The sequence below is a fragment of the Rhinoderma darwinii genome, chromosome 1 (genome assembly GCF_050947455.1).
Source record: "Rhinoderma darwinii isolate aRhiDar2 chromosome 1, aRhiDar2.hap1, whole genome shotgun sequence".
NCBI classification, from domain to species: domain Eukaryota; kingdom Metazoa; phylum Chordata; class Amphibia; order Anura; family Rhinodermatidae; genus Rhinoderma; species Rhinoderma darwinii.
The window spans coordinates 609,261,965-609,276,345 of record NC_134687.1 but is presented as its reverse complement, the minus strand read 5'-3'; the positions used below and the strand labels follow the sequence as shown (position 1 = coordinate 609,276,345).

The window sequence follows — 14,381 nt, the reverse complement described above, 5'->3', positions numbered from 1 at the left end:
GGGCTTATGGACAGGGGTTGTTGTCATAAGGCAACCCTTAAAAAGCCTTCTTGTCATTCCAGTTGAGTTTTTAGAATAAGCTGTTGTGTGTACTGGATTAATAACACAACTACTGACCACAATGTCACCTGTATCATGGATTTTCAGCAGTTTCCCCCTCCGTCTGCTTCATTCCTGATTATCAGTTTTTCATGAGCTCAGCTCCAGAAGGAATGAGCATTGCCTGCTATAATCCCACACTCAGGAGCACTGCACCCTGTGCCCACGGTATGTGCCTATTTCTAGCAGAAACAATAACGTATCCATCACCCATAGGCTATAATGGCATATGTTTAACATATACAACATAAAAAGCTTTTGAAAATACCCATGGCGGATATGTTAAATGGACATCTGTGATGTAATTGGCTAATATAGTATCCGTTAACAGATACAATTTTTACAGGATAGCACAGAATGGAATAGTGTAGACCATACTGCATTGCCAGACAGAGACCAAAAGGACATTCTTTAGGCATCTATCTGACTAATAGAGCTCTATGGGCAGGCTATATACAAGTTTGCACATTTTGGGGTGCATACCTGGCTGGAACGGTGCAAGGCATTAATGACCCAGTTTCGGGCATTTAAGTGTTGGTAAGTATGCTGGTGTGAGATAGTCTAATACTTACTAAAAGAAGATCTGTACAGCAAGAAAAATGTGCAAGTGTGTGCAGGTAGCCCCTCTCTTCCCCTCCTCCTCCTCTCTCTCCCCCTCAATCTCGCTGCAGGTCTGCTCTGCATTATATAATACCTCTGACGACTTTCATGCATAATCATTGTCGTTTTTCAGTGAGTGCAGAGAATCTGAACAGTTACCGACTGTTAATACATTTTCATTGGCTAGCCTACTCATTCTCTTACTTTTTATCATGTTGACGTCATTAGCGCCATCACCAATTGATAACGTGATGGCCTTCTTGTACTTCTTCACCAAGTCAACAACCATGGCTTTCTGTTTTGGAGTCACCCTACAGCAGATGACGGATTTGCACTCACAGGCTAGGTCCACAAAGTTCTTCTGTCTTTTTTCCTTTAAGGCGTTGGTTTTGCTTCTCTCTTGCAGGTCCTGCAGTTTCTGTTCTGACGTCTTTGGGAATTTCAGCTTCAGGCGTCTTCTCTTCTTTTTCTTCTTCTCAAGCAAGATTTCATTCTGTTGTATTATATTGGAGAAGAGAACTTATATGGAGAAATTTATCAAGACTAGTGCAAGGGAAAAGTGAAGTAGATGACCAGAGCAACCAATCAAATTCCATGTCTCATTGTGCAAAGCAGCAACCGGATTGGTTAGATTTCTACAGGCAAATGCTCTACTTTTTCTTTGCATAACTTTTGATAAATCTCCCCCAACATTGGTTTAAATATGGCAATGTTAATTCTGTAAAGGGAGAAGTAGTGATGTGTGGCATCGAGCATCTTCCAGACACTTCTGGCACCGCTTATCTCAACAGAAATGATAGAATTGGACAGGAGAAATATAATCTATAAACACATTTTTGTATGGGGATCAAGAGTCCAACAAACCCAACATTTTCCTGCCTAAATTGATCTAGTTCAAATACAGGCTTTAATCCAACCAATATATTGCACCAATATGAGTCTAAAATTATATTCACCTCCCACTAGGGGCAAAGACTTATGGAAGTGGTCGTAATTTGGGAATAAATAATAAAGTTACAATGAAAACTTTCTCACTACTTTGGAGAAAAGATAAGACACGGCCAATGTAAAGGTGCGGCGTTGTTTCTAGAAGAGAGGGCCTTTTAGCGGTCAATTTTGAAGTCCCTAATACAGCTGTAACATGCTCTCACCTAAGGAGTCTTGTTTTCATGAAATGTTCCCTTTAAAGCCTCAAATAGTCCATTAATAAGGGGTTATGCCAGCAGTCTAAATTGCGGAGCAAAACATGGCTGGTTGTTTCCAAAAATAGTGCCACACCTGTCCACAGGTTGTGTGACGTATTGTAGCTCAGCCTCATTCACTACAATGGAATTGAGCTGCAATACCAGACACAACGCATGGAGAGATGCGGCGCTGTTTCGGGAAGAACAACCCCTTTAAGTGTTCCCACCTTGATATGCAGAATGTCTTTAGATATTGCAGGGTGCTCACGGGCACTGTATACTGAGTCGATTTGTGAAAGGATCATTAATGTGAAATTCTACATAAAACTCGACTTTTCTCTCCATATAATGTTTGATAGCGGAGGGTTTATAATTCTTATAGTTATGCCTTGATTCCGGCCAGTGATGAGCCAGATTTTTGGCACATTTTAAATTTACTGCAAAATGTTTGCGCAGCAAGGAACATTGATTTGCGGCATGCTCACCACGTCGGGTCGCATACTTAGAATATGGCCGCGGTTTTGTCAAGTCGTGAAATGCGCCAGACTGAACACAGGCATGCGCCAGTAATGGGTGGTGTGAAGAAGAGAAAGGAGTTTAACATTCACCAAGAAACAATTGCCACATCTTCAGTCTAGCATCTCTAGCTTTAGGCTCTCTCTCTTTAAAGGGGTTTTCCCAGAGTCATAAATTATCACCTATCCACAGGAAAGGTGATAATTTTCTGATCGCTGGGGACCCCACCGCTACAACCGTCATCGATTGCAAAAACCGGAGTACCAAACCTCCTGTTTCTCATCACTGCTCGACCACAGCGAGGGAAACATTGAATGGAGTGAAGGTCGAGCATGTGCGCTGCCGCTCTATTCAAATGATGGAAACAGTCGAGTACAGCACTTGGATGTTTCTGTAATTTTCATAGACATTGAATGGAGCGATGGGCGCATTCTCGACCACCGCTCCATTGAAGCTCCTCCACACTGTGGGTGGTGGGGTGAGGAGGATCTGAGGGATCAAAACCCCAGTTCTCAAGATTGGCGGGGTTCCTATCGGTGGGGCCCCCCTTTTCCTGTGGATAGGTGATATTTTATGATTCTGGGAAAATGCCTTTACGCTACTATTAATAAATCTGCCCCATTACCTGTAGTTTTCTTTAATATCAGAGTCCACTTACCAGCCATGATCCAGTGATGATTAACGTCCGCTTCTTATTAGACTCTGGATTAAGCTCATTGTTCTCATTCAGTTCTCCACTGTTCACATTGGATATTTGGAGATCAGTTCTTCTCTGTATTAGTGTGCTGTATAAGCAGATAAAGGTTATATATACAGTATATATCCAGAAGACCAGGATACTAGTAGACAGTAGCAAGCTCAATATTTTTTACATTAGAGGAACATTTGTTGCAAAACAAAAAAACGGTATTATGCTCAGTGCAGGGCCTGAGGGGGCGGAGCATGAGACATAGATTATCTGCTGGGTTTTCTTTTGAATCCCTGTGTCATGGACCGCCCCTTCACACCCATGAACTAGGCATAACACACTGGGGCAGATTTACTATTGTTGTTGTGCCAAAATTCTGGCCTAAATTGCACCTTTTTTTTGGTGCAAATTCATTAAGATAAATTTATTATTGATTTTACTCCAAAAAGTGCAGATGTTTGCAACTCATGAGGCACTTTTCAACAGTGTCTAGAAAAGGGTGCGGTTTAGCTGAAAGAGGCGTGGCTTGAATGCACCAATGTATGTCCCAATTGTGCCCACATTTTGCCTCAAGAAACTGGCTTAAACTAAGCCAACCAAGAGATGGCATAAGGAAAAGAACAGAGTCTAAAATGTCTAGCAAAATGCACCAAATTTATCATATTGATACATTTGGTGCATCTTCTGACTGACTGGTCTAAGTTTACACTGTCTAAATATTAGGCAGCATTATGAAACCTGCCCCAGTGATTTTTTAAAGGTGCAGGCGTGACCAGGGTTTCTCTACCCTTAGGCTGGGTTTACATATAATTCTCGGGTACTTACTTGATCTCTTCTCCGTAGGTGATAACTGATTCATCCGTTAAAAGCTTACATGCATAGCCAATATTTTCGGCAGTCTCTAAAATAAATAATACATATAAATGTTTCATCATGAATGTAGGAAATAAGTACAGTACAGTAAACGGCATCACAATGCCTGCTTCATCTGTACATGTGAGATGGAAGCCTGGACTTTATTGTATTATTCTAAAATCTTAAAACTATTGATTGACTTATGTAATACTTTAACCTTTATTCTTCTTTTGAAATGTCTCACCGCAAGCTAAAAAGATATTTCCTCTTAGACAAACTATGAATCTGCTTGCACAGCTAAAATATATGATGATTCTGAGCACGTAGCTAAAATATATGATGATTACAATTATAACAAAACATGTGATATAATATGATATAATGTGATACAATGTGATATAATGTGACATAATGTGCACGTGTTCTTTTATGATGACTCCAGGACAAAATCCCTTGTGATTTAGAGAAGGAGGAGACATGGTCATTATTGATTGAGTAGACTGTAGACCATGGTCTCTCTTATGTGATTGGAAAGGAAGACATAGCCAACACCCATTTTAATGATACATAATCTATGTATTGTTTGCTAATAAATTAGAGAAATCTGATTGCACTTGCGATATGGTGTCAAGTGTGTAGTTTCTGTTAGGGATCTGCCAGGTACTTCATCTAGCTATACTCCTGGGATTAATCAATCCACACCTGAGGCCAGACCTGCTCGACTGACACCATCTCCCACCAACCAGGGTGGCAGGCTCAGGAGTGGGAGAGCCTATCGCGGCCTGGTCTCTCGGAGTTAGCTCCGCCCCCTGCCCTTTATTACCTGCCCTGTGCTCTCCCTCAGTGCTTGTAATTCTTTTGGATTCCTGGCCTCTGCTGCTTGCTCCAGCCTGCTTCTGCCGTGCTTCTGCCTTGCTGCAGTTCTGCTTGACCTGCTTGCTTGCCCTGGCTTGCTTCTGTCTCTGTGCCTGCTCGGGTGTACTCACTTGGTCCTGGTCCTGACTGTTCGTTCGCCGCCCCGTTTCCTCGTGGCGTTCCGTGGCTACTGCCCCTTCCCTTGCGTGTTCCCTGTTTGTCTTCCTGTGCACTTAGCCAGCGTAGGGACCGCCGCCCAGTTGTACCTCGTCGCCTAGGGCGGGTCGTTGCAAGTAGGCAGGGACAGGGCGGTGGGTAGATTAGGGCTCACTTTCCCTTCACCTCCTTCCTGCCATTACATAATTACAAGCCCTTACCTAGTCTACCATTTCTCCTACGCTGACGCTATCATGGACCCCCTTGAGACCCTGACCCAGCAGATGCAGGGCCTCTCCCTACAGCTCCAGGCCCTGGCCCAAAGGGTCAATCAGGGTGACGCTGCTTTAGTAGTACCCCTCACCTCACCTCTAGAACCCGACCTCAAGTTACCTGACCGGTTTTCAGGGGACCGTAAGACGTTTCTCTCCTTCCGGGAGAGTTGCAGACTGTATTTCCGCCTAAAGCCCCACTCCTCAGGTTCCGAGAACCAGCGGGTGGGTATCATCATATCCCGACTCCAGGAAGGGCCCCAAGAGTGGGCCTTCTCCTTGGCTCCTGACGCCCCTGAACTTTCCTCTGTTGATCGTTTTTTCTCTGCCCTCGGACTCATTTACGACGAGACTGACAGGACTGCTTTAGCCGAGAGTCAGCTGGTGACCTTACGTCAGGGTAGGAGACCGGTTGAGGAATACTGTTCTGATTTTAGGAAGTGGTGCGTAGCTTCTCAGTGGAACGATCCGGCCCTAAGGTGCCAGTTTAGGTTAGGATTATCTGACGCCCTGAAGGATCTGCTGGTTAGCTACCCCTCGCCTGACTCCCTTGACCAGGTTATGGCCCTAGCAGTACGACTTGACCGACGTCTCAGGGAACGTCAGCTAGAACGCTTCAGTGTGCTCCCCTCTGACTTTTCTGTGATTCCCCCCGAGGTCCCGTCTCCTCGCCCCTCCACGGAGGACTCGGAGGTACCTATGCAACTCGGGGCCTCCATGTCCCCTCGACAACGTAGAGAGTTTCGCAGAATGAATGGTCTCTGCTTCTACTGTGGGGACGACAAGCATCTACTGAACACCTGCCCCAGGCGCAAGAATAAGAAGCCGGGAAACTTCCGCGCCTAAGTGATCATCGGGGAGGTCACTTGGGCGCACAGGTATTTCCCGTTAATGTGAAACGCAATAAAATTTTGCTTCCCTTTCAGGTCTCGTTTGCTGGCCGGTCTGCCACGGGCAGTGCTTTCGTGGATTCTGGCTCATCTGCTAATATCATGTCTGTGGATTTTGCTATGTCTCTAAAGATGCCTTGTATTGATTTACCTTATCCTATCCCTGTAGTAGGAATCGACTCCACTCCTCTTGCTAATGGTTATTTTACTCAGCATACTCCTGTTTTTGAACTCCTGGTTGGCTCCATGCATTTGGAGCAGTGCTCTGTACTGGTGATGCAGGGATTATCGTCTGATCTGGTATTAGGTCTTCCCTGGTTGCAGTTGCATAATCCCACATTTGATTGGAATACTGGGGATCTCACCAAATGGGGTAATGAATGTCTTATGTCATGTCTTTCTGTTAACACTATTTCTCCCCGGGAGGAGGTAAACACGCTTCCTGAGTTTGTTCAGGACTTCGCCGATGTGTTTTCTAAGGAGGCCTCCGAGGTGTTGCCCCCCCATAGAGATTACGATTGCGCTATCGATTTGGTGCCTGGTGCCAAGCTTCCTAAGGGTAGGATATTTAATCTTTCATGTCCTGAACGTGAAGCGATGAGGGTGTATATCCAAGAATGCCTGGCCAAGGGTTTCATTTGCCCCTCGACTTCTCCTGTAGGTGCTGGCTTCTTCTTCGTGGGGAAGAAGGATGGTGGTCTTAGGCCGTGCATTGATTATCGTAACCTGAATAAGGTCACCGTAAGGAACCAGTACCCACTTCCTTTGATTCCGGATCTTTTTAATCAGGTTCAGGGAGCCCAATGGTTTTCTAAGTTCGATCTACGGGGGGCATATAACCTTATCCGCATCAAAGAGGGGGATGAGTGGAAAACTGCGTTCAACACACCCGAGGGTCATTTCGAATACCTGGTCATGCCCTTTGGGTTGTGTAATGCCCCTGCTGTCTTCCAGAATTTTATTAATGAAATCCTGAGAGAGTACCTGGGTAATTTTCTTGTTGTGTACCTTGATGACATACTGGTGTTTTCCAAGGACTGGTCCTCCCACGTGGAGCATGTCAGGAAGGTGCTCCAGGTCCTTCGGGAGAATAATCTGTTTGCTAAGACTGAAAAATGTGTCTTTGGGGTACAGGAGATACCATTTTTAGGGCAAATCCTCACTCCTCATGAATTCCGCATGGACCCTGCCAAGGTTCAAGCTGTGGCGGAATGGGTCCAACCTGCCTCCCTTAAGGCGTTACAGTGTTTTTTAGGGTTCGCCAACTATTACAGGAGATTTATTGCCAACTTCTCGGTCGTCGCTAAGCCTCTTACGGACCTTACCCGCAAGGGTGCCGATGTCCTCCATTGGCCCCCTGAGGCCGTCCAGGCCTTTGAGACTCTCAAGAAGTGCTTTATCTCGGCCCCCGTGCTGATTCAGCCCAACCAAGAGGAGCCATTTATTGTGGAGGTTGACGCTTCCGAGGTGGGAGTAGGGGCTGTCTTGTCCCAGGGTACCAGCTCCCTCACCCATCTCCGCCCCTGTGCTTACTTCTCTAGGAAGTTTTCGCCCACGGAGAGTAACTATGATATTGGTAACCGCGAACTTCTAGCCATTAAATGGGCTTTTGAGGAGTGGCGGCACTTCCTGGAGGGGGCCAGACACCAGGTAACGGTCCTTACGGATCACAAGAATCTGGTTTTCCTAGAATCGGCCCGGAGGCTTAATCCTAGACAAGCTCGGTGGGCACTATTCTTTACCAGATTTAATTTCTTGGTTACCTATAGGGCTGGGTCCAAGAATATTAAGGCTGACGCTCTGTCATGTAGTTTCATGGCCAATCCTCCTTCCGAGAAGGATCCCGCTTGTATTTTACCCCCTGGTATAATCGTCTCTGCCACGGATTCTGATTTAGCTTCTGATATCGCGGCTGATCAGGGTGCAGCTCTCGGGAACGCCCCTGGGGACAAACTGTTTGTTCCCCTGCAATACCGGCTGAGGGTACTCAGGGAAAACCATGACTCCGCTCTATCTGGTCATCCTGGCATCTTGGGCACCAAACACCTCATTACCAGAAACTATTGGTGGCCTGGGTTGCCTAAAGATGTTAGGGCTTACGTCGCCGCTTGTGAGGTTTGCGCTAGGTCCAAAACCCCTAGGTCCCGACCTGCGGGCCTACTACGTTCCTTGCCCATTCCCCAGAGACCTTGGACCCATATCTCCATGGATTTTATCACCGATTTGCCTCCATCTCAGGGCAAGTCGGTGGTGTGGGTGGTAGTCGACCGCTTCAGCAAGATGTGCCACTTTGTGCCCCTTAAGAAGCTACCTAACGCCAAGACGTTAGCTTCTTTGTTTGTGAAACACATCCTGCGTCTCCATGGGGCCCCAGTCAATATAGTTTCTGACAGAGGGGTACAATTTGTTTCCTTATTTTGGAGAGCTTTTTGTAAAAAGTTGGAGATTGATCTGTCCTTCTCCTCCGCCTTCCATCCCGAAACTAATGGCCAAACGGAAAGGACCAACCAATCCCTGGAACAATATTTAAGGTGTTTCATCTCTGACTGTCAATTCGATTGGGTCTCATTCCTTCCCCTTGCTGAATTTTCCCTGAATAACCGGGTCAGTAACTCGTCAGGTGTCTCCCCGTTTTTCTGTAATTTCGGGTTTAACCCAAGGTTCTCCTCCGTCTCCCCTGGTTGTTCCAATAATCCTGAGGTAGAGGAGGTTCATCGGGAACTGTGCACTGTCTGGGCCCAGGTTCAGAAGAACCTAGAGGCGTCCCAGAGCGCACAAAAGATTCAGGCGGATAGTAGACGTTCTGCTAACCCCCGGTTTGTCGTCGGGGATTTGGTCTGGTTGTCGTCCAGGAACTTGCGCCTTAAGGTCCCGTCCAGGAAGTTTGCTCCCCGATTTATTGGACCTTATAAGATCATTGAAGTCCTCAACTCTGTATCCTTCCGTCTGGAGCTCCCCCCATCCTTTCGCATACATGACGTCTTCCATGCCTCCCTCCTTAAACGCTGCTCCCCGTCCTGGTCCCCCTCGAGGATACCTCCTGTTCCCGTTCTCACCCCTGAGGGGGTGGAATTCGAGGTGGCCAAGATTATGGACAGTAGGATGGTCCAGGGCTCCCTCCAGTACCTGGTCCATTGGAGAGGATACGGGCCGGAGGAGAGGACTTGGGTACCTGCCCGTGATGTTCATGCTGGGGTATTGATCAGGAGGTTCCACCTCCTCTTCCCCACTAAACCGGGTCCCCTTAGTAAGGGTCCGGTGGCCCCTCATAAAAGGGGGAGTACTGTTAGGGATCTGCCAGGTACTTCATCTAGCTATACTCCTGGGATTAATCAATCCACACCTGAGGCCAGACCTGCTCGACTGACACCATCTCCCACCAACCAGGGTGGCAGGCTCAGGAGTGGGAGAGCCTATCGCGGCCTGGTCTCTCGGAGTTAGCTCCGCCCCCTGCCCTTTATTACCTGCCCTGTGCTCTCCCTCAGTGCTTGTAATTCTTTTGGATTCCTGGCCTCTGCTGCTTGCTCCAGCCTGCTTCTGCCGTGCTTCTGCCTTGCTGCAGTTCTGCTTGACCTGCTTGCTTGCCCTGGCTTGCTTCTGTCTCTGTGCCTGCTCGGGTGTACTCACTTGGTCCTGGTCCTGACTGTTCGTTCGCCGCCCCGTTTCCTCGTGGCGTTCCGTGGCTACTGCCCCTTCCCTTGCGTGTTCCCTGTTTGTCTTCCTGTGCACTTAGCCAGCGTAGGGACCGCCGCCCAGTTGTACCTCGTCGCCTAGGGCGGGTCGTTGCAAGTAGGCAGGGACAGGGCGGTGGGTAGATTAGGGCTCACTTTCCCTTCACCTCCTTCCTGCCATTACAGTTTCTCTCCGATGCATCGTCAAGCTCTCCCACATATTTGAAACCAGATAAGAGACTACGAGGTACAGTTGATGACCTGCCTAAATTGATGACCCTTAACAATTGGTGCCGAAAGCCCAGTATGGAAGACAACTAGTAACGGACTGAACACAGTGGACGCATTCGGGAGGAGTCGCTCACATAAAACCACGGTGAGTAACACTGTTAGTTACTTAAAAATTGCCTCCGCCACTCCCCTCCCGATTCTGTCTCAGGTCAGTCAGTGTCTCTTACATTTCCATTCCGAACAAATTTCTCTATTTGTGTTTGTATGAATGTTTGAATGTAAGGTCTACATTAGAGCTCAGACTCTATAGACATATGTAACTTGAAATCACAGTAACAGATATTGATTGAAATACCAACTACTATTGTTGTTTGTGTTTTACTGTATGGAATCTTCATATAGTTATGGTTAAGATAGTTAAAAAGGATCAACTTAACGGATATCCCACTGCACACCTAGTATAGTGTATTAAGATAGTAAAATATATATACCTTTCGAGTGCTATAGGCCTGGGGAAAATATACCATTGTGTCCTAATTATAAGGATATAATTGAATCTGATAGAGTCAGATTTCAACAGAGGGTGACGATATACCAATTCCTTTCGAGTGCTGTAGGCCTGGGGACGGTATATCACTATATCCTGATTGTTATATAGACAGGTTTGACACAGTCAGACTAAAAAGGAGAGTAGTCCTTCGAGGTCTGATACAGCTGACCTGGGAACCTCCTTATAAACTCCCGACATGGGGTTCAGAGATCTTGAACCCGACAGTGGGTGTGTGGAATCATGGGTGTCAGCAGTTGATATAGTTAAACGGTTGAAAGGTGAAGAAGCAGTCAAAAACTGTAAAAGGATGTTTAAACAAATGAAAATAGGACGCAATGGTACATTAGATAAAGGAGGTTGTTTACATAGTTCAATATATAAGACTAACTGATCGGAAAAACAGAACTATAGAAGAGTGTATCAATGATGTTGATATGAATAGTATGTGCATAAAAGCATAGAAGAGTGACTGTACTAGTGATGATGAAAACTAATACAGCGAGTAATGTGGATTATGATTAGAAGTATGATGTAGACATGTATACAGTGTGTGTGTCCGTGTATACAGTGTGTGTCCGTGTATACAGTGTGTGTGTGTCGCGGACTGGTCTTAGAAGCGACTGGAGCAAACGAAAATGTTGACTGTTTGATGTGAGATGTTTTTCTCAATACAGATTAAGAACTGAATTTATTGAACTCTAAATTATTGTTATTATATTTAAGAATATTGTGTAAAGTCCTAGAACATTGAACTTAAAGAGGCTCTGTCACCAGATTATCAAATCCCTATCTCCTATTGCATGTGATCGGCGCTGCAATGTAGATAACAGTAACGTGTGTTTTTTTTTAAATACGATCATTTTTGGCCAAGTTATGAGCAATTTAATATTTATGCAAATGAGCCTTTCTAATGGACAACTGGGAGTGTGTTTTCTCTTATTTCCAACTGGGCGTGTATTGTGTTTGTAACATCTGGGAGTGTTTACTTGTTTTACTAGCTGGGAGTTGTGAATAGAAGTGTATGATGCTGACATATGATGCTGACAAACACTTCTATTCACAACGCCCAGCTAGTAAAACAAGTAAACACGCCCAGATGTTACAAACACAATACACGCCCAGTTGGAAATAAGAGAAAACACACTTCCAGTTGTCCATTAGAAAGGCTCATTTGCATAAATATAAAATTGCTCATAACTTGGCCAAAAATGATCGTTTAAAAAAAACCAAAACACGTTACTGTTATCTACATTGCAGCGCCGATCACATGCAATAGGAGATAGGGATTTGATAATCTGGTGACAGAGCCTCTTTAAGTACAATGTTGTGTAAATAGACTAACTTTTTAATGTACCTTATCTATAAGGTTTAAATAATTAAAGTTAGTTGTGTAAAGTCAGGTTTTAGAGTTATAAATACAGCAGTTTCCTTTCAGCATTTTGTTTTGCCGAGTTTTGTAGTTCTACAATTAAAAGGGAAGTAAATTGCTGCTCTCTCCAGATTGTTACCAATACACAGAGGCAATCAGTATGCCTGGACGGTGTTTCCCCAGGGTGCAGCAAATTCCCCTGATATTGTCACCCGTACAATGAAAGAGCTGCTGGATAAGTGGTCCCCCAAACACTCCACCACTTGTCTATTGCAATATGTTGATGATTTTCTTTTGTATTGTGTCTCTGTTGACATATGTGCTTAGGAAACAGTCTCATTATTGTTGTATCTCTCCCATATAGGTTGCAAAATGTCCATGAACGAATTACAACTTTATAAGCCCACTGTTGTTTTCCTTGGACATTGCCTGTCTTCTGGTGTATTGCACCTCACTTCCTCCAGGCTTACTGCTATCCAAGACCACCCAGTCCCACATAACCATTGCTCTCCCAGAGCCTTCCTGGGATAGTGGGTTATTGTAGACCATGGATTAAAAATGCGTCCAAATCAATGCAGCCCCTGTATGATTGCCTACAAACTGATCCCTTCCAACTCTCGCCTGACACTCTAGATGCATTTTACACCCTCAAGCTGTCTTTAGTCTCAGCCCCAGCTCTGGGCATCCCTAGCTACCTTCAGCCTTTCCACCTGTATTGTCACGAACAAGGTGGTCACACTTCAGGTGTGCTCACACAAGACCATGGTGGTCGTATGCGGCCCATCGGATATTACTCCGCTAGCCTCAATCCCATTGCACAAGGTGCCCCCCGCTTGCCTCAGGGCTATTGTAGCAGCCACCCTCCTCCGTGACAATACTGCAGACATTATTTTACAACATGATTTAGTGCTTAATTTCCCAGACGCAGTTGCACTCTGAAAACATGTACTACGCTCCACCCTGCCACTCTGATGCTTATGGTTGTAGTGAAAGGAGGGCAAGGGGGGATGTCAGATCCTTAATGTACGAACTTGCAAATGACAATGACTTGTTTGATATGGAACATGAGCATGATTGTCACAGTTTAATGCAACTTGAATCCCAAGGGTTACCAGGTGTCACTGATGTACTTTTGACTAACTATGATGTTCAGTATTTTGTAGACAGATCCAGATACTGGAATGAGCAGACAGGACATGCCACCACCAGGTATGCAGTAGTCCAGGAAGGTAAGACAGTGCTGCAAAAGTCACTGCCCTCCAGCAGCTCTGCCCAAGAGGCAGAACTCATGGCACTCGCAGAAGAATTTAAGTTGGGCACAGGTAAAAGGGTGAATGTCTATACAGACTCAAGGTATGCCTTTGGAGTCGCACACGATTATGGCACAATATGGCGAGCAAGAGGCTTTCTGACTTCAGCAGGCAAATCAATCAAAAATGCAGACACAGTACAACAGCTAGTTGAGGATTTAGCATTACCTACAGAGGTAGCCATAATTAAAGTGCAAATGCACACAAGACTAGAGACCTCTGAAGCAAAAGAAAATGCATGGGCTGACCAAGCAGCAAAAGCAGCTTCAACCCTCCCCGTGTTGGTAGTCCAAGAAGTGGGCCCAGTCACGGAGGAATTGCTGTCTGCCTTCCACTCTTAAGAGCCGGCCCCTGAACTGAAATTGTGTCAGGAGGCAGGAGCTGTCAGAGGCGAAGGAGAGCCATGACGTGTAAAGGGTAAAACGTGCTTACCACATAGTCTTTCCCCAATGATGTGCGCCCTGGCGCATTCCCCAGTCCACAACACAAAAGGAGCCATAAGTAGCACAGTGTTACAACACGGATTTGCCCCTGGATTCCAGAACGCAGCTGCTCGACATGTAGAGGGTTGCCTGACATGCGCCAGACACAACTCTGGTAAATTGACAAAAACACCCAGTAAGCGCACACCTCGCCCTGATTACCCCTTCCGGCGACTGCAGGTGGACTACATACATTTACCCAAGGTGAATGTATATGAATATGTCCTCGTGTATATGAATATGTCCTCGTGTATATGAATATGTCCTCGTGTATATAATTATGTCCTCGTATGTACTGACTGGTTTTCAAACTGGCCTGAGGCATGGCCAGTAACCAAAGGCACAGATAAAAACACTGCTAGGAAAATACTCAGTAAAGTAGTATTCCGATATGGGGTCCCTGAAGTAATTGAGAGTGATAGAGGAACCCACTTCACAGGAGAAGTACTAGGGCATATACTTACAAGCCTCGGCATCACACAGGCATTCCATACACCATACCACCCCCAAAGTAGTGGTAACGTAGAAAGACTAAATGGAACTCTAAAGTTAAATATACAGAAAGCCATGGAGTCCTCAGGTTTGCCATGGACTGAATGCCTACCCTTAGCATTGTACTCTGTTAGAACCACTCCTGGGGGGCCTTTGAAACT

General features: G+C 45.7%; 1 protein-coding gene across 1 annotated transcript in view; it reads right to left on the bottom strand.

Annotated features, from left to right (window-relative positions):
- LOC142747437 (phospholipid-transporting ATPase IC-like) overlaps nucleotides 1-14,381 on the bottom strand; it is a 79,339-nt gene that overhangs the window by 21,367 nt on the left and 43,591 nt on the right. The window contains 3 exon segments of the mRNA XM_075854979.1: nucleotides 904-1,192; nucleotides 3,058-3,184; nucleotides 3,913-3,988. Coding sequence (XP_075711094.1) covers nucleotides 904-1,192; nucleotides 3,058-3,184; nucleotides 3,913-3,988 — 492 coding nt within the window.